Consider the following 21073-nt stretch of genomic DNA (forward strand, 5'->3'; position numbering starts at 1 on the left):
ATGTCATCAATGACAAGAATAGTCATTTAACAATTAATACTCTGTGATTTTTGTGTCCCTAAAAACAAAATGATCATATTCAATCTTCTATATTTCAGTTGCTTCTGAAATGTTTCAAAATGATATCAGGGGGTGTCTGCTCCCTAGATAGCTCTCTTTCAAGGTATAGATAAATCAAAACCATTCTCCTTATCCATTATTGCTAACCAACACTGGAATGTACTGACATGTTTGTCACCATAAAAAAAGCTTGTCAATAAAATCCTTTAAATAGTGGCACCAACTGACCTATCCCCTCATGTTTAACCTGTTATAAAACTGAACTATGTGTGATCAGAACTAGGCTAACCTTCATATCCTTGCCTAGGAAAACCTACTAAATCAAGCACCACAATTGTAATGACAAGTTGTTAGCATAATACGATATTGCATTTTACATTTGCAAATGTTAAATATTAAACGAAAAATGAATCATTGAAGAAAAGAAGTACTTAGACTTAATAATAGTCCAGGATACATTCCTACTATTGTGAATGACCACCCTGTTTGTTTATTTATTTATTTATTTTTAAAACTCTCAACTATATACTTGCATACATACAAATACAAATGGCACTATCGAAATTATGACATGGTTAATAAAAAAATAAAGGGAAAAAAAAAATCTCTAAAATGTGATCTCATATTTCCCTTTGCTTTTTTTTCAGCATGGAACGGATGTGCAGTCATCTCGCTCCACAGCAACACGAATCCCCATGTCAAAAGGTATGAAAACAGGGAAAGCGGTCTTAGGCCTGTCCACGACGTCACGCTCTGAAAGCCAGTCTATGAAAATTGAACTGAGGAAATCGTCAGTTTGCAGCTCTGCAGCCGGAGGGGGAGGAAAGAGCTGAGATTGGCTCATGTTAATGTGGCACTGGAAATTAATCTAAGCACTACAGAACTGAATGAAATCTGAACAAAAATGATGCAATGTAAAACAAAGCAATCATTGGCACTGGGGCCTCCATTTCGAGATTAAGAAACATTACTGTAATATTGTAAATATTGTATGTCAAATCAGCCTTTATGTACAGACATCTATGGTTGGACATCACACAAATGGAAAAGTGACTGATCTCTGCACGTGTGTTTTTTGTGCTTAAGCACATTTTCACTAACTCTTCACCTTGTTTTTTTTTTTCCTTTTAATATTTATTTTTCCATTTACCATTTCACTAATGTTTTATTTTGTAAAAATAAAACGGCTTGTGGAGGTTTCCGGGGGGAATGCAATGTATTAAATGTCACTGAATGAATTTTGTGATTCCACTAAATAAACTTTCTTTTCAGAACACATAGAAACATTCTTTTTTTATTTTATAGTTTGGGCTTATTTTATAGTTTTCCATACCACTTTCAAGCCATTTGTATTGCTTATTTATATATTGATATTTGATAGGAAATGCTAGGGAGAAGATGGGGGAAAATATTATTTATTTCTATCATACTGTATATTTATTGTGAGGGGTATTGGACCAAGGTCAGGAAACCTCCATAATGTGTGAATAACATTTAAAACCATATTGATGTTAGTAAAGCATGTTCAGCGGATAAACTGATTGACCTGTTTTGGAGAACAAATGTTCTGAAAGTGAAGGAATTTGATAATATTTCTAAAATCAAATCAAAGTCTTTTGTTTCCATTCAGTAAAACATTCTGAATTCATTTTTGTAAGGAACATTTAATGGGATATTTCTTCCAAAAATCTCTCACTCACCCTCATGTCGTTCCAAACCCGTAAGACCTTCGTTCATCTTCAGAACACATGAAGATCTTTTTGAAGAAATCTGAGAGATTTCTGTCCCTCCATTGACAGCTACACAACTGCCACGTTCAAGGCCCAGAAAGGCAGTAAAGACTTCATTAAAGTAATCCATGTGATTCAAGTGGTTTAACCTTAATTTACAAAGTGACGCAGCAGTTTTGTTTATGCAAAAAAACAACAACATAATTTATTATTTTATTTAAAGGGGTCATGAACTGCATTGTTTTCTAATGTTTCCTGGGGTGCACTTATAATGTTAGTATAATTTTCAAATCAAAAATGGTCATAATTTAGAAATAAAAGCGTTTTTCCTATCCTGATTTTTTGCAAACGCCTGCACCGAAATTGCTGACTGATTTCAAATATTTACACCTAAATACTGCTCAACTGAGACATTCACATTGTTGAAAAGAAATAAGCACATTCCTACCATAAGGATCCTTTGGAAGGTGATGTTATTTGTAGTCCATCCTGTATCTCTCTTCTCTCCTCGTCATCTCACTAACACACCAGTGGGCGGGGCCAAAGTTGCAGTGATGAATTATGTGTTGATCATCTTCTGCAGAGGCGGTCTTTCACCGATCTATTATAGGCACATTCCACAACGAGTCGTTCTCTGGGCTTGGTTACAATAAAAGCTGTTTTTGGACTAAAGGCCTGTGCACACCGGGATTATTATTGCCAGCGTTTTTTGAGGCGTTTTTCAACGCGTATTTGTGTACACACTCAAGCGATTTTCACTGGGCTAAGTAAGCGTGCCAATTCACTGCGCCACTTTACACTTCTGACACTCGCTTGTCACACAGAAGAAGAAGAGAGACGGTATTTACGTGCTTGCCAACACCATTCACACACTTTTTGCTAACTGGCAAGCAGCCTTAGCAGCTCATCTTCTTCTTTGTCTACTTCCTTTTCGTCGTGTCAATGTGTGTTTGGCAAGACCGTTTTGTGCTTGAGCGCCACCAAGTCGTGTTTTACTGCAACTTCAGCAGCTCCAGGCATGTGGCATGATCTCATTGGTCGGCCAGTTTTTAACGCGCCGCGTCAATACAAAAAACAAAACCAAGGCGTTTTTTTTAAAAGACGCTTTTATAATAATAATAATTTGTTACATTTATATAGCGCTTTTCTAGGCACTCTAAGTGCATTACATAGAAGGGGGGAATCTCCTCATCCACCACCAATGTGCACCACCACCTGGATGATGCGACGGCAGCCATATTGCGCCAGAACAACCACCACACACTGGTTTATTGGTGGAGAGGAGATATATATATTGTATATATATATATGGGGATGATTAGGAAGTCATGATGGACAGGGGCCAATGGGCAAATTTGGCCAGGATGCCGGGGTTACACTCCTACTCTTTATCGAAGGATTTTTAATGACCACAGAGAGTCAGGACCTTGGTTTAACGTCTCATCCGAAGGACGGCAAAAAACGTGCTTGGAAATTGTCCCGGTCCCAACAAGCAACTTTTCAGTTCTGACATTTACAGGATATTCTTATACGCGAGACACGAGTGCAGACATTGTTGCATGAACACGTGTTAGAGATTAATATTTTGTGAAAAACTTTGTTATTATGTTTTTTTTGCAAACAAAGCTTCATAAAATTAAGGTTAAACCATTGAAGTCACATGGATTATTTTAAAGGGGTGATGAACTGAGAAATCAACTTTCCCTTGAGCTTTTGATATATAAAAGGTCATGGTAATATTAAGAATATCCTGTAAGTTTCAGAGCTGAAAACTTCCTTGTTAGTCAAAGAAAAGCTTTTATTGACACCAGGCCCAGAAAATGAAAGCTCTCAGAATATGCGGATCTCTTAAGTAATAGGACCCAGACGCCGCCTCTACAGATAAATATGCTTCTGTAGCCCCGCCCATCGACTCCTGAGCTAAGGATCGTCCCCGCATAAGCTTCCTTCTGAACACACACTTATGTGAGTAGGCTAAAACATGTTTTTTTATGTGTGTTAGTTTTGCATAACATTACAGATCGTTTGAAATCTATTGATTACGGCAATCTATTGTGCGCCCATCAAAACCGAGCGTTTTTTCAGAAAGCCTCAAAACCAAGGCAGAAAATAGCCTATTACTTATTCATTATGATGTTTTTGAATATAAAAAACACACAAACGTCATAAGTTGACCTGAGACAACAGTATAAAAATTTTTAAAAAGCCAGTTCATGACACCTTTAATGATGTCTTTACTGCCTTTCTGGAGCTTGAAAAGGGGTAGTTGCATAGACTGTCAACAGAGGGACAGAATTTCATCAAAAAGATCTTCATTTGTGTTCTGAAGATGAACGAAAGTCTTACAGGTTTGGAACGACATAAGGGGGAGTCAATTTTTGGGTGAACTAACCGTTAACAAAAATATAAGTACAAGCAATCACAAATTTTCGCCCAGTGTTTCGCCCAACAAAGTCAATTACTTTGCTTATTTATGCATACTGAGGGAGAAAAATTAATTTATTTTTTTCCTCCATTAAACAACATAGAACATTCCAATAGCTAGTGAAGATTTTGACACATTTGCAACCTGCTTTGAAAAGGGGAAATCTAGTGCCATTCACTTTAATGAAGTAAAAAGGTAATTTCTCTAGATATTGCTGTATGGTTTTCTTCTGGTGAAGTTGCAGACTTCACAGTTGAGTGTTTTATCCAGGCCATCTGGAAGCCAGAGGACATTGTTATGAGAAATAAGAAACAACAGCTGGAGATCTGGAGTCCCGTTTAACATCCTGATTGTGTCCTTCTGCCGGATACAAACTCGATTACACAGATAAAGACATAAAAACAAATTTAAGACTCTTAATTTATCTGCTTGGCATTAAAGAAACTGTTTGCCCGAAAATGAAATGATGTCATCATTTACTCACCCTCGTGTTGTACGACTTTCTTTCCTTCATGATGTTTTGCAGAAGACACAGGATGATCTTTTTCATATGAGGCCTGGTGCTGTCCAGCTCCAAAACAGCCCTCAAATCTCATTCAAATGTGCTTTCGATTCATTTAGGCGATATTATCCACAGAAGAATGAAAGTCAAAGGGGTTTGGAACAACATGAGGGTGAGTAGCCGAAATGATGACAAACGTTTTATTTTTAGATGAACTATTCCTTTAAAGCAAACATGCTTTCGTGTTTGCAGTTTGTGTGTCACTATCGAGGGCTTTTTAAAATCAATTAATTCCATTTTCACCGCAGACAGTGTTCATTTTCTAATCCGTCCATGCGTAATAACAGGCTTTGGCAGCTCGCTGATGACATCACTCATGAGATAGATTCAATGGCGCGCTACGATTCCCAGAAAACGATCGTAAAATTGCTCTGATATTTTCACCATCCATGAACTTGGCTGCTCAAAAGCGCTTAGCATGAATGTGAAACTGATTCTTTCCATGCAGTAAGTCGTGGGTTTCAGACGATTGCAGTGTTGTCTCTCAGTAAGCTCACTTTCCCTGTTTTCATCCACAGAGAATCTTGTGCTCCATGTGATTCGAGAGCCGCGCTGAGGCCGTTTCAGATGCTCTCCATAGACAGAAGGGCCTCTACACCTGCCCTGCATCCAAACGCACCAATTAAACGAGGGGCAAATCGGTCAAACCCAGTTCAAGCACAAGGAACTGTAGTGTGGCAGCGTATATGCAAGGGGTCTGGGGACCCCCAGGAGTCCTCCAGAAGGTTCTAAGGGGTCCCCACAAAATTTCAAAAGACAAAGCTAAAATGGATAAAGTCTAACTGTTTCAGTTCTAAATGTTTCTCTCCTTTCTTGCCGTATACATACTTTCCAGAATTGTATGTTTGCTTTGTATCTTTCTAGTGGGTTGTTCTCACTATAGTCCCCTTTATCTCGCTCACTGGGGTTGTATTCCTAACGCAGTACGTAAGCTGCTTACATACAATTATTGTGAAAGTTGCTCATACAAATAATTTTTAATTGAAAATGTTCTTTTCTTTTCAGGTTTATACATCCAACATTTAAGTATAGCCAATTTAAGTTTGGAAACAATATGTTGTATTTATAATGTCACACTTTAGATTAGATTAGATTAGATTCAACTTTATTGTCATTACACAAGTACAAGTACAAGGCAACGAAATGCAGTGTCTTACTATTTATCTAACAGTCTGACTTTCGTTTATTTTCGGAACACAAATTAAGATCTTTTTTATTAAATCTGAGAAATTCTGTCCCTCCATAGACAGCTACGCAACTATCACTGTGACGCTTCATTCTTGTGTTACGCGTCACCTTTGAGCTTCATCAAGAACCAATGAGGTTCATTCTCGTGTTACGCTGCACGTTTGAGCTTCATCAAGAACCAATGAGGTTAATTCTTGTGTTACACAGCACGTTTGAGCTTCAGCAAGAACCAATGAGGTTAATTCTTGTGTTACACAGCACGTTTGAGCTTCAGCAAGAACCAATGAGGTTCATTCTCGTGTTACGCTGCACGTTTGAGCTTCAGCAAGAACCAATGAGGTTCATTCTTGTGTTACACAGCACGTTTGAGCTTCAGCAAGAACCAATGAGGTTCATTCTTGTGTTACGCTGCACGTTTGAGCTTCAGCAAGAACCAATGAGGTTCATTCTCGTGTTACACAGCACGTTTGAGCTTCAGTAAGAACCAATGAGGTTAATTCTTGTGTTACACAGCACGTTTGAGCTTCAGCAAGAACCAATGAGGTTAATTCTTGTGTTACACAGCACGTTTGAGATTCTGCAAGAACCAATGAGGTTCATTCTCGTGTTACGCTGCACGTTTGAGCTTCAGCAAGAACCAATGAGGTTAATTCTTGTGTTACGTTGCACGTTTGAGCATCATCAAGAACCAATGAGGTTAATTCTTGTGTTACACAGCACGTTTGAGCTTCAGCAAGAACCAATGAGGTTCATTCTCGTGTTACGCTGCACGTTTGAGCTTCAGCAAGAACCAATGAGGTTCATTCTCGTGTTACACAGCACGTTTGAGCTTCAGTAAGAACCAATGAGGTTAATTCTTGTGTTACACAGCACGTTTGAGCTTCAGCAAGAACCAATGAGGTTCATTCTCGTGTTACGCTGCACGTTTGAGCTTCAGTAAGAACCAATGAGGTTAATTCTTGTGTTACACAGCACGTTTGAGATTCTGCAAGAACCAATGAGGTTCATTCTCGTGTTACGCTGCACGTTTGAGCTTCAGCAAGAACCAATGAGGTCGCGACGCAATCAAAACGCGGGTGTAGCTGCAGCGATCCGGTGCTCTAATACTAAATAATGACATCCTTACCTCAGATTTGACCATTTCCTGACACTAAAAGAATAGAGGAGAGCATGGGTGAGACTGATATGGTGGGATGAAGTTGTATGTTTGTGTGTTGTAGGCCTATGCATTTCCAAACTGCGGATGTTTACGTGTCTCATATCGTCAGCCTGCTGAAATGTTCCCATCCAAATGTGCATTCTGAATAATAAATCAATTTCTAACCTGCCGCAGTCCAGTGATTGAGTCTTCTCATTAACAGTGTGTCTCTTACTAATCATATTTCATACCTGTTGTTACATTTTTTAATGAATTTGACTGATAAACACCCTTTCGAAAGTTAACCATGGTTTTATAATAGTAAGAATGTAGTAACCATGTTTTTTTTTCGTGGATTGACTACCATTTGTATTACTTTTACTACAAATACCATGATAAACTACAATAACCATGTTTTATTTGTAATAAAACCATGGTTCATTTTCATGTTATAAATAGATGAATGAATGCGCGGTAACTGCCTTAAAGAAAGTTAACGATGTTAAGCATTTAATTAATCTTAAACAGTAATACGTTAACAGCATGACTGAATTTTGGCATAAATATGTGAATTACATATACTGTAGGCTACAGTGAAATGATTGTCAATGAAAAGTGACAGAACAATGCTAAAATATTAATACAAATCAATATGTTGATTCAGATCTTATTCGTCAGGTCTCACACACTTCATCGCGTTCTATTTAGACGAGCACTGGCTCCGTGGGGTGAAATAATCACGTATGCGTACGACGGATCGGATTAAATAAATACAAGTTCAGCAGAGTTTGGAAAATCCTGTACACAGTAATGATCAGTTTATCTCTTCTCCTGTCTCGGAAAATGTCCGGATTTTTAAGTCATCCTCCAGATGCTTATTTTAATTGTTGTTGGTTCAGCTAGGTGTTCACAGCACATTGAAAACATGCATAACCGGAAGAATCAGCACACTGCTTCGACGCGCACTTCCGGTATTCAATTCCACTGTGATAAAGGCCTATGAGGTTCATTCTCGTGTTACGCTGCACGTTTGAGCTTCAACAAGAACCAATGAGGTTCATTCTCGTGTTACGCTGCACGTTTGAGCTTCAACAAGAACCAATGAGGTTCATTCTCGTGTTACGTTGCACGTTTGAGCATCATCAAGAACCAATGAGGTTCATTCTTGTGTTACACAGCACGTTTGAGCTTCAGCGAGAACCAATGAGGTTCATCCTCGTGTTACGCAGCACGTTTGAGCTTCAGCAAGAACCAATGAGGTTCATTCTCATGTTACGCTGCACATTTGAGCTTCAGCAAGAACCAATGAGGTTCATTCTCGTGTTACGCTGCACGTTTGAGCTTCAGCAAGAACCAATGAGGTTCATTCTCGTGTTACGCTGCACGTTTGAGCTTCAGCAAGAACCAATGAAGTTCATTCTCGTGTTACGCAGCACGTTTGAGCTTCCACAAGAACCAATGAGGTTCAATCAGAATCAGAAAGAGCTTTATGGCCAAGTGTGCTTGCACACACAAGGAATTTTTCTTGGTGCTGAAGCTTCCAGTGCACCCAGCAGGCACACAACGTCATAAGACGTTGATATTTGGTTACATTTTGGTTGCAATGTCAGGTGACCAAAATTCAACGTCAGCTCAACGTCTAATGCCAACGTTAATTTGACGTCCAATACCAACGTTAGCTGATGTTGATATTTAGTTGTTTTTAGGTTGTGTTGTAAAGTAACCAAAATCCAACGTTGAGCCAACGTCTCAAGCCAACATCATATTGATGTCAGATTCTAACATCATTAGACATTGATCCTTTGTTGGTTTTAGGTTTTGGTATTAACTAACCAAAATCTAACGTTGAGCCAACGTCTCAAGCCAACATCATATTGACGTCAGAACCCAACGTCAGATTGACGTCAACATCCAATGTTGGACGGACGTTGCATTTTGTTTGAAAATGAAAATCGGATTGACGTCAGAACCCAACGTCAGATTGACGTCAACATCCAACGTTGGACGGACGTTGCATTTTGGTTGAAAATGAAAATCGGATTGACGTCAGAACCCAACGTCAGATTGACATCAACATCCAACGTTGGACGGACGTTGCATTTTGGTTGAAAATGAAAATCGGGGTTGACGTCAGAACCCAACGTCAATCTGACGTCATATTGACGTCCGGTGCCTGCTGGGCACATATACAATACAAACACAACAAGAACATAGTAGTACAAATTCTAAGAATAAAAATATGAAAATAGCATTAAAAAAAAACAGTTACGTTTAGTCAGAATAAACATTTACAGATTATAAACATATTTACAGTATGTGAGTAGTATGAATAAATATAAATATCTCCTGAGTTTAGAAGATATTGCACTAAACAGTGGGAGTATTGCACTGGGATGATTTTCCCTGCTCTCTTCCTCACTCTGGAAGAGTACAGGTCCTGAAGGGTTGGCAGGGAGGCACCAATAATCCTCTCCGCAGTCCGGATTGTACGTTGTAGTCTCCTGATGTTAGATTTGGTAGCTGAACCAAACCAAACAGTGATGGAAGTGCAAGCGTGACTCAATGACAGCCGAGTAGAACTGAATCAGCAGCTCCTGTGGGAGGTTGAACTTCCTCAGCTGACGAAGGAAGTACAGTCTCTGCTGGGCCTTTTTCACAATGGAGTCAATGTGATTGTCCCACTTCAGGTCCTGAGAGATGGCAGTGCCCAGGAACCTGAATGACTCCACTGCTTCCACGGTGCTGTTCATGATGGTGAGTGGGGGGAGAGCTGGGCTGTTCCTCCTGAAGTCCACTATCATCTCCACCGTTTTGAGCGTGTTGAGCTCAAGGTTGTTATAACTGCACCAGACAGCCAGCTGTTCAACCTCCAGTCTGTAAGCAGACTCGTCACCGTTTTGGATGAGGCCGATGACAGTGGTGTCGTCTGCCAATTTCAGGAGCTTCACAGAGGGGTCTTTAGAAGTGCAGTCATTGGTGTCCTGGGAGAAGAGCAGCGGGGAGAGAACACACCCCTGGGGGGCGCCAGTGCTGGTAGTGAGAGTCCTGGATGTGAGTTTCCCCAGTCGGTCTGTCAGGAAGCTGGAGATCCACTGACGGATTGAGGATGGCATGGAGAGCTGGGTCAGTTTAGCTGTGAGAAGATCAGGCATGATGGTATTGAAGACCGAACTGAAGTCTACAAATAAGATCCTTGCATAAGTCCCAGGTCTGTCGAGATGTTGCAGGATATAATGCAGTCCCATGTTGACTGCATCATCCACAGACCTGTTTGCTCTGTAGGCAAATTGAAGAGGATCCAGCAAGGGTCCAGTGATGTCCTTCAGGTGGGCCAGAACCAGTCTTTCAAACAACTTAATGACCACAGATGTGAGAGCGACAGGTCTGTAGTCATTAAGTCCAGTGATTTGGGGTTTTTTGGGGACGGGAATGATAGTGGAGCGTTTGAAGCAACAGGGAACTTCACACTGCTCCAATGATCTGTTGAAGATCTGGGTGAAGACTGGGGCCAGTTGGTCAGCAGGAGGTGATGGGGGACGTGTGAAGTGCAGATCAGAGCGGGTGTGTGGTGTGAGACTGGGCTTTTCAAACCAGCAGTAGAATGCATTCAGATCCTCAGCCAGTTGTTGATCCTCTACAGAACGGGGGGATTGTGACTTGTAGTTGGTGATGTTCCTCAGGCCTGTCCAGACTGAGGCAGGGTCAATTTCTACATTCTCGTGTTACGCAGCTCATTTGAGCTTCAGCCGGAACCAATGAGGTTCATTCTTGTGTTAGGCATCATGTTTGAGCTTCAGCAAGAACCAATGAGGTTCATTCTCGTGTTACGCAGGTTTGGTTGAGCTTCTGTTTTTGTTCACTGATCAATGTTTACATGTGAATAAAAGCCTAGATTCAGTCTGTTCATCATATAAAGCGATTGAGTCTCTTCAGAAAATTTTAACTGAACTGCTCAATTCATATGGATTAGTTTTATGATCTCTTTATGAACTTTTTGAAGCGTCAAAGTGATAGTTGCGTAGACTGTCAATGGAGGAACAGAAAGCTCTCAGATTTCATCAAAAAGATCTTAATTTGTGTTCCGAAGATGAATGAAAGTCTTATGGGTTTGGAACGACATGAGGGTGAGTAATTAATGACAGAATTCTTTAGTAAGACAAGGAAAAGCATTGAATAAGTCAACAAGAAATCAAAATTGACCCCATTTACTTTCTTTGTGCACATTCCTGGTCTTATCTCAAATGATTCATCAGTGCAGGAAAAGTGTTTTCATGATCTATTAATTAATTCTTTTCCTTGTAAAATATTTTGTTTCACTTGGAAATGTGTTGTGTTATGGAAGTAAATTGGGCAGTGTAACAAGTCCATGTTAACCTTAAACACTGGTCTAATATTAAATAATATATTGCTTGCTTTAAAAAAAAAAAAGATTGGATAAAAGTGTCACTCCTGGAATCAGTTTATTGATCATTTATCAATAATTGTCTGCTATGGTGGCATTGATGTGTTAAATTAACGAGTAGGCTATGTCCTGAGAGATGGTCATTTGGGGAAAAGGTTTAGTTAAGCCTATGAATAAAGGTTCTCACCGCACAGAACTGTGACCCACAAAATCCTTATATTCAATAGCATTTCATTATTTTAACACTCTGTGAATAAGCTCACTCTGTTTGTCAACTCCTTCATATATAAAAAGTTAGAAATTCACCTAATAAACACATGTATGTATGAAGCACATGAGCCACTGATAAATCTGCATCACAAACTATTGAATTTTAGAAATAAATAAATACATCTATCTAGGCTATCTATCTGTCGTTCTGTCTGTCTGTCTGACTGATATGAAATGTTGTTGTGTTCACGGTCCCTCAGGCTATGACGCGCTGCTAATAACTAGCTGCTAATTTCCCTTCCCCTTAATGATTTTTATTTTTCCATCGTGTGTCAGTGAGGAACACATTTCTGGGAGTGTGACTTGATTCTATTTGTATCTAACACGGATAAAATAGTCGGAGCAGTTGCTCTCCTGAACAGCAGGTGGAGACTTCTCTCTTTCTCTTGCGAAGCTTCAGTTTCTCTCCGTCCCGTGACTTCAGTTCAGTCATTCACGCTGAAAATGTTTCGACACATTCTGGTAATTATTATAAAATATTCTGTTTCACCTTAAGCTTAATTAGGTATGGTAGTTTATAAATCAATCATTCATCATGTGTTGGCTTTGTTATCACGGCAAAGGTTACTGTTGTTTATGTAGGAGTTTGTCTGAGGCAGGATAAAGTGGAAGTCATGAGCAGTTTGACGTTTTGCACGTCCACAATCAATGAAAATATGATAAAGATGATCATGTTTTATAATTCAAATAAGCCAAATAACAGATGTTATACCTGTTTGGATGGTGTCTGTGTTTATTAAAGAGCTGTTTGAGTGCACATATATTTATATTGTTTTATATTTCCTCTTTCTGCTCGTATTAGTAACTTAACTTAACAGCCGTTTCTCACAGTATTTGGACTTTGGAGTATTTGTAGTCATAAAAAATATCTGAACGTCATTCACCTGTTTGGACTTGGACTTCATACATCAACTAAATATCACCAAAACGCTAGCTGAGTAAAAGTCACTGACCAAAAGGACTTTTTAACTTAACTTAAAAAATTTTTTGTTTAATTATTATTATTGCAAGAAAAGAAAAAAAGCACTGCATTGAAATACAATAACATAAAATGACAATGAAAGGGTTAGGAAGAAGAGTGAAAAAAAAAATACAGACAAATTGCAATGGCACCTCAACCAGTGAGAAAAATGTGATCATTATTCTTTAGAAACTTGTTCTTGTTGTTATCAATGAGTTTAAGAGATTTTACAATAAGGGAAATCTCAGTGAAAAAGATGTCAAATCTAAGCAAAGTCTTCAGAAATTAGTTTTTTAGTGAAAAATTTTGTGAATAAAAAATGACAGTGCAACACAAAGAAATGAACAACAAGATCAGTCACTCTGCATGGTCACTCCTAGAAAAATAAAGCAATATGAAAGGTTTAAATCATTTTATTAAAAGGAGAAGGATAACTTAAGTTCTCCCAAAGAGATTTAACCTGATTACATTGGTAGAATTTCAGCTATACATTTAATACATATATATATATATATATATATATATATATATATATATATATATATATATATATATATATATATATATATATATATATATATATATATATATATATATATAATATTGCTGATGTTAACTGTATTCCTGATGACATTTGTCATCTTTAAGTTACTTTATATTTTTCCATGAGACTCTTCAGCAGGTTTCCAGACGGCAGATCTCCAGTACCGTCCGCAGGCAGCTTTCTAATAAGGTGCCAGAGAAGCAGAAACTGTTTCAGGTATGGTTTGTCCCTTTGTCTGAGCCCTGACAGCTACTTATTAAATGATATATGCATTACACTAATTTACTTATAGGCTGTGTTCACTTTACAGCGCTCTGAACATTTTGCTTTGGTTGTTCACGTGTTTGTGTTTTTTAAATGTGCTTATAAACATGTTGATTTATGTTTCTTGTTTAGGAGGCTAATGGGATGCCAGTTCATCTGAAGGGAGGAGTCAGTGACGCTGTTCTTTACCGTGCAACTATGGGTCTCACAGTGATGGGTATGTTTTACGCCCATGTTGGCATTGCCAGGTCTAAACACATAATTGCTCGGTTTCACAGAAAAAAGTCTAGTCCCAGACTTTAACGCATGTTTGAGCTTCTCTAAACTGAAAGCGACTTGCACTGACATATCTCAGGCCCTGTTTACAACTTGTATCAAAATGTGTTTTGGTCGATCGGATCACAAGTAGATGAGAGAGACACGTTCCCGTTCACACCTGGTGTTTTAATCCGTCTCTTTTTTCCACTTTCACCATTAAACGGGTAAATGTATGTTTCTTTAAATCTAATAAACTCACGCAATTTACATATGAATGCGCCCAGAGACAACAGAAAAACAGGAGAGCATCAGCTTTAGTTTCTGCTGTGACAGTCACAAGACCAGCCGAACGCTGTGAGTGTGTGTTAGAAATCAGGAATTGGGAGAGAACATTGTGCTCGGAACGTTTTTCACCTTCAAACCAAACTCGGGACCAAACTTCACCTGACAAAGTTTAATTCACGTCTGGCTAGCGCGCTTCCCATAATGTTTACGCATTAACGCTGCATTCACACGGGGCGTCTGTGTCAACGTTTGATGGAGGGCGTGTCTGAAGCTGGTACTGACGCGACCTTCATAGTGACAACAGCCAATCATATTACTTTTCCGGTGTTGCATGAACGCAATTGGCTAGCGTCTACACTAGGGTATTTGCATAGGCGATCTGATTGGCTGACGCCCGTGTTGGCGCTTGAAAACTTCTGCCACGAGCAACGCCAGTGACGCGGCGCAACAGAACCCACAATTCAGTTCGGGAACGCATGACGTCACCCATTCAAAGTAAATGAGAAGCGTTAACCCTGACCCTCCGTGTGAATGCGCCTTAAGTCAGTAGGCGGAGAGTCTATTGTGGCTGTTCGAAAACATTCGACCACATGAGCGTTTACCAAGCGGCAACCTCCCGCAGTTTCTCTTGAAGCCAATACGGAAGTGACTTCAACTGCAATTCATCGACTGGCCACTAGAGACTCAGGGTTCCTACGGGGTTTGGAAAAGTATGGAATTTGATTTGAGTAATTTCTAGGTCTGGAAAAGTATGGAAAAATATTTATATTTCCAGACTATTGTCCCTATTTCATTTTCTAAATATAAAATTAAGAATTTCTAAATGTATATAATAAATATATACACAATCGTTTTTTTTTTCTATGAATGAAAAACTTGTAGCCTAGCTATGGCAGTAAAGGTCAGACCTGTGTGTTCCTTCCTTTTCACAGTTCAACAGTGGTTAACACAGCACTTTGTAGTTTGAGAAAGCAAGTTGGGTTTGAGGAGTCGATGGTGGAGTTCTTAAAGGAATAGTACACCCAAAATGAAAATTTGTCATTTATTCACCCCCATGTCTTTCAAAACCATAAGTTTATTATATTAACATTTTTAATATTTTAAATCTGAGAGATTTCAGTCTCTTTATTAAAGGACTTGTTCACCCCCAAAATGAAAGTGTCATTTACTCACCTCAATGCCATCCAAGATATCCATGACTTACTTTCTTCAGTGAAAGATAAATTAAGTTTTTGAGAATCCAACTGAGTTGGTTGCCATTTTGGATGCATTGGGGTGAGTAAATGATTAGGACATTTTCATTTTGAGGTGAACTAATCCTTTAAATATCTTCATGTGTCCAAGATTTCCAAGATTAACAAAAGTCTTATTAGTTTAGAATGACATGAGGGTAAGTAAATTATGATAGAAATTAAATTTTGGGGTAAATTAATAACCCTGTTAAAAAATTGTGACTGATTTAGCATTTTGATCGTTAAGGTCACAAAAGGCAATATTTTAATATAGGATTTCTAAATATTAGATAGCCTACATAGAGGTTTTGACTCAGAGTGTAACAGACTTGTTGTCGGTGCCGATAGCATTGTGGGTAAGTGCGTCGCCATGTAGTGCTGTTGTGCTTCGGGAGACCCGAGTTCGAGTCCTGCCTCATGGACTTTTCCCAATCCCGCCCCCATCTCTCTCCCACCTTACTTCCTGTCTAGCTACTTTCCTATCCTAATAAAAGGCAAAAACGCCAATACTAAATCTTTAGAATGTAACACTTGTTAGCAGTTGAATTTGAAAACATTTGATCAGAACAAGTTAAATATGGTCTGAAAAATCTGCAGGAAGTCTGGAAATTCGAGTCTGGAAAAGTATGGAATTTTGAAATGAAAATTGTTTAGGAACCCTGCCAGAAGGAGCAGACTCTCATTGAGCTCATGTTAAAATGGCCAACTTTACAGCAGAAGAACACATGTTTACAGCCTGGTACAAATTGTGGTTTTGGTCTATACGGCTAATTTTGCCCTTTATGACGACTGTGAGGGGTTGAATTTTTTTATAACTCAATCGTTTATATTATATAAAGCATTAAAGTTCTGCATAATTAAGGGCGTGGCCACTTCGAGTGACAGATGGATAGCTGTTTGTCTGCTGTCTGTTAGTCATCACGTCACTTTAGCTCCGCCCACGTCCCGCCTTTTTGCCCATTTTCTGTTATCCGGGAGTGACGCGCTGCCAAGATGGCAACGGCCAGCTCGCCCCTACTTTGCGCTTCAAAACTGCTCTTCAGAATCCTATAGGTGACGTCACGGACACTACGTCCATATTTTTTTACAGTCTATGGCATTTACACTATGAAAGCAATCCGGTAAAGTGCGTTTTCCACTACCTCTGGAAGTGGTTGAAAGTGGACAAGCTCAAACGTTTTAGACCGTGTTTACACCTGTATTTAGCATCATCTACTTGTGTTCCGATCGACCATCTAAATACCAGGTGTAAACAGAACCTCAAAATATGTCAGTGCCATTGTTTCTTCTCAAGATGCACATCAGCAATGTTTTTTTTATTTTTATAAAAGTTCTAATTAACTAAGGCCTAATTCTGGTTTAATCTAAAGATGGGCTTACACTGTGTAATTTCTGTACGATATCAGCAACTCTCACTGTAAGAGTAGATCACATACGATATTAAGCCAGAGCTCAGGATTTATGTGCTAAAACAGTACGGTCTGATCATTGAGCACGACTGCTCACACTGTACATGTGAAATATGTGTGATAAACTAATATTTAGAAATATTAAAGGGTTAGTTCACCAAAACATTAAACTAATGTAATTTATTCCTCACCCTCATGCCGTTCCACACCCGTAAGTCCTCTGTTCATCTTCAGAACACAAATTAAGATATTTTTGTTGAAATCCGAAGGCTCAGTGAGGTCTGCATAGGCATCAATGAAATTTTTACACTCAAGTATTAATGTACTAAAAACATATTTAAGTCAGTCCATGTGAGTACAGTGGTTCAATATTAATATTATAAAGCGACGAGAATATTTTTTGTGTGCCAAAAAAACAGAAATAACGACTTATATAGTGATAACCGATTTCAAAACACTGCTTCCTGAAGCTTCGGAGCGTATCGAATCAGCGAGTCGAATCATGATTCTGATCTCGTGCCAAACTGCTGAAACCACGTGACTTTGGCGCTCCGAACCGCTGAATCGACTCGCTGATTCGATACGCTCCGAAGCTTCTCCGAGGTCTTACGGGTGTGGAACGGCATGAGGGTGCGGATTAAATGACATTATTTTTTAATTTTTGGGTGAATTAACCCTTTAAGAAAATAAATGAAGACAGTTACACGTTTTCTGAATATATGTTGAAGTAGTTTAACTCTCGTTGTCTCTGTGAGAATATGCGCCGGAAGCATATTAAGCTTTCTGTAGTGAATAATAATTGACTGGGTTTGACTTCACCGACATTACTCTCGCGCAAAGTTGGCACATTGCATCCAATGACTCGCCTTCATGATTTAAAACAGAAAAATAATCTTCAATATTGCGAGGTGACATTTTTGGTTATCACCAATTGTCAACATCAACAACGGAAGGGCTACGCAATATACCGAAATTATCGAAATATCGCAACTGTTCATATCGTAATATGCATATCTGCATATTTACACACTTAGAGCAATATTGTATTACGTATCGAATGTCGCATTATTTATAAAGGTATTGCAAATCGCATTTTTCTTCAATATTGCACAGCCCTAGATAACGGTTCACATTTCCTGTGATAATAAAATGAAGTAAATATTAAATAAATGAGAATAAAGTGAAACAAGGAAATGAATGATCAAGTAGCTGAATTAATAAACGAGGTGCTGGATAGGCTACATGGTGGTTTGGAAGACTTGGATTATCCAGTTTACTACACAAACTAGAGATACGCATCTTTTTGTTTTGTTTCTTTCTGCATTAAAGATGAAATTGTTGAACTTCTGCTTTCGTGCAAGCGCAGTGAGGGGAAATTGGGCAGTCAGTTCGTAGCTCTGCTTCAGCTGTGCGATAACCTCATGAGGGCCAACCAGAATTTCTGACATGCCAGAAATTCATCCGACCATCCGATTGCCGGTTGGGAGAGGTTTCTCGCCTCTAGTATCCCCCTGTACACTGCACGAACACCTCACGACAAAGCTGAAAATCGTCCCGGCCCGAAAAAGAGTTACACAAATCAGAATTCGGCTCAAAATCAGACGAAAAATCGCTCTGTGTATGCCCAGCTTAAACCCTGTCTGTGAAACCAGGGCTATGTGTGGATTCTGGGTGATTGCTTATTAGCCCAAGTTTGAAGTTCCCACTCCCAATGTCTGTATATAGTGTCAAATAATGACTTGCCGTGATGCTTGACACGTCTTAGCAAGCGTGGATATGTATTTGAGTTAATAATCATCATAGGAAACTAATCATTCATGTGTCTCTTTTCAGGAACGGCATGCGTCATATATGAGTTGGTAAAGGCAGCTGTGCCTCAGAAGAAGAACTGATGTCCACTCCTGCCCTGGTTTCTGTTGAAATGTGACGTTATGAGCGTCTCACACAATATATTTATTCTTTCATTTGGAAGGTAAAAGGGACCAAAGTGATCTGAATAAAACCAACTGTACCTGTCATCAATAAATGGACAAATCCTGATTGTTTTACTGTACTTGTTTGTCTTCTGATTTCATGCCTCCTCCTTTTGAGGTGTATGTGATAATATTCTTCTCATGAAGAGCGCGATGAAGAAAACAAACAATGAAGCGTTTTTTCCTTCTGAAAGTTTACGTAATGTCTGAAGTTAGCCTTAACTGATGCAGGGTGTTTGTGACTTGTTTTCGGTATGGTCTGTTTCTTGGATGTCTTCATCGGTTCCCAGGAAACAAACAGTTATGTGCACTTCCTTTTTGTTCTTCAAATCAATGTGTTTTCAAGGCATATAAAATAGTTTCCAAATGTGTGCATAATGCGTGTACATCAAAGAAATGTTTTCCCTGCTGGAAGTTCAAATTTACAGGATCGATTGATCATTTGAGCTCTGTATAGCAGGCCTCAGCATTGGTGGTCTATACAGTTGAGCGCATATGGAAGTGTATCACATGTATCACGAACAATGCGCTCATTGTGTCCCATACAAACTCTTTCAGTTCATTGGAGAGATTGAAACATGCATGCACAAATAATTGCATGCTAATTATAATTCTATAAAGCACCGATCATTAATTCTGCAAGCGCTCTATATGGAGCAGTAGAAGTTCAAGCTTTCCCTTTATCAATAGATCCATTATTCATTTCTCTCTATGACAGTAACGAGATAATGATCAAATTAAAAACAGTCCTGAAACAATTAATAGACTTAATGATCTTGAGTCAAACTCGACCGTGACTCCCAGTTGGCACCCATGTGTTTCTAAATGTTTATTCTTTAGATGAATAACAGAAAACTGTTCATTTATGGCTTAATAATGAGATCAAGGGTGTAGTTTAGATTCATAAGATGTGTTGGGCAGCTCCATCCTCTCTGCGCGTTACCCGAATTGACCACTAGGGGGCTACATATTCAAATAAATGGAAATGCATGGTTGTAAAACTGATCTATAGGCTCAAATTCATCTCGTCATAAGTACAGTTATGATGGTACATGTCCAGAAAACTCGTCATGGTACCAAAAACAAACAAACAAAAGCTATTTGTGTAACCTATTACAGTTTTTCCTGATATTGCTGGACACAATTACTTTACTTTAAATCTTGATATCTGTATTTTGGACGTGGTAGCTGGTTTTTAACTGGTCTAAGCTGGTCCAGTCCGGCTAAAAACATGTCCACAGCTACTAGTTTATGTAAGCTTGATTTTTCAGCAGGGTTAATATCATATTACAGACAGAAAAAAAATCCTGTATAACACTACAAAAGTTTAATTGCTAGTCAAAATCTTGCACAACTCGCGAAAAGTAGTGCCTTTGGCGCTAAGATGTTACCATAGCAAACGCTCTAGCGCTTTCCGTTAGGACCGTTGAACGATATATCAAGAACGGTATCGTATTATGATTACGATGTTTTATATTTACCTAACGAAATTGTATGTAGAAACTCTTTGTGATGTTTTATGATAGTTGTCGTTTGGAACGACTGTGCTGAGAGCACCGTAAAATAATTTTTTTGGTGGGGCGCGAGACGAATCTCCTCAGATTTCGCTCCGAAAATGTCCGAGGTATATTAATTTGAAGGCACATATAACTTCTGTATCTGGACACAATACTTTACTTTAAATCTTGATATCTGTGTTCTGGATGCGGTAGCTGTTTTTTTTAAACTGGTCTAAGTATTAGCTGGTCCAGTCCAGCTAAAAAAAAATAGGCTACAGCTATTCGTTTATAAGCTTTCCAGCAGGGTTAATATCACAGAGAGAGAGAGAGAAACATCCAATATTTAATTAGTAAAACTACAAAAGTTTGATTTCTTGTCAAAAATCTTGCACAATTAGCGAAAAGTAGTGGCGCAAAGATACCTCCGCAACCACTGGAGCACTTTTTCAGTTAGGACCGTTGAACGATAGCTACATCAAAAATGGTAACGATATTGTCATTATGATTAAAATATTTTATATTTACTTATCGAAATTGTATGTAAAAACTCTTTTAAAATAGTTGTCATTTGGTTTAACTGTGCTTGGAGGGAGCACCATAAAATAAATATATATATTATTTATTTATTTTTGGCACGACAAATCTCCTCAGATTTAGATCCGAAAATGTCCGAGGTATTCATTTGAAAACACAAATAACTTCTGTATCTTCTGTATCTGGACACAATACTTTAAATCTTGATATGTGTTCTGGACGCGGTAACGTTAGCTGTTTTTTTTAACTGGTTTAACTGCATTAGCTGGTCCAGTCCAGCTAAAAAAAATAGGCTACAGCTATTCGTTTATAGGCTTTCCAGCAGGGTTAATATCACCG

General features: G+C 38.7%; 2 protein-coding genes across 12 annotated transcripts in view; both read left to right on the forward strand.

Annotated features, from left to right (window-relative positions):
* filip1b (filamin A interacting protein 1b) overlaps positions 1–21073 on the forward strand; it is a 107440-nt gene that overhangs the window by 39384 nt on the left and 46983 nt on the right. For 3 of the 10 annotated variants that reach the window (XM_079830697.1, XM_079830698.1, XM_079830696.1), the window contains 3 exons: positions 99–163; positions 708–765; positions 5296–5571. In XM_079830697.1, the coding sequence (XP_079686823.1) occupies positions 99–163; positions 708–765; positions 5296–5316 (144 nt within the window). In that variant the 3' untranslated portion in view covers positions 5317–5571. The other 7 variants (XM_079830694.1, XM_079830695.1, XM_079830692.1 and 4 more) reach the window with 4 other exon arrangements.
* cox7a2b (cytochrome c oxidase subunit 7A2b) lies at positions 12172–18781 on the forward strand. 2 transcript variants are annotated; one of them, XM_079830699.1, is made up of 4 exons: positions 12172–12237; positions 13407–13496; positions 13677–13761; positions 18562–18781. In XM_079830699.1, the coding sequence occupies exons 1-4, from the start codon at positions 12220–12222 to the stop codon at positions 18618–18620; spliced, it is 252 nt and encodes an 83-aa protein (XP_079686825.1). In that variant the 5' UTR covers positions 12172–12219; the 3' UTR covers positions 18621–18781. The 2 variants fall into 2 exon arrangements, with proteins under 2 accessions (XP_079686825.1, XP_079686826.1); XM_079830700.1 differs by having other exon boundaries at positions 12176–12237; positions 13416–13496.

Source organism: Gobio gobio (assembly GCF_949357685.1).
Source record: "Gobio gobio genome assembly, chromosome: 12".
Classification (NCBI taxonomy): Eukaryota; Metazoa; Chordata; class Actinopteri; order Cypriniformes; family Gobionidae; genus Gobio; species Gobio gobio.

Excerpts from the sequence above, each read along its gene's own strand:
- cox7a2b (XM_079830699.1), top strand. Across the intron at positions 13,497-13,676 it reads AGAAGCAGAAACTGTTTCAG|GAGGCTAATGGGATGCCAGT; the intron begins GTATGGTTTGTC and ends TTTCTTGTTTAG. Across the intron at positions 13,762-18,561 it reads TATGGGTCTCACAGTGATGG|GAACGGCATGCGTCATATAT; the intron begins GTATGTTTTACG and ends GTCTCTTTTCAG.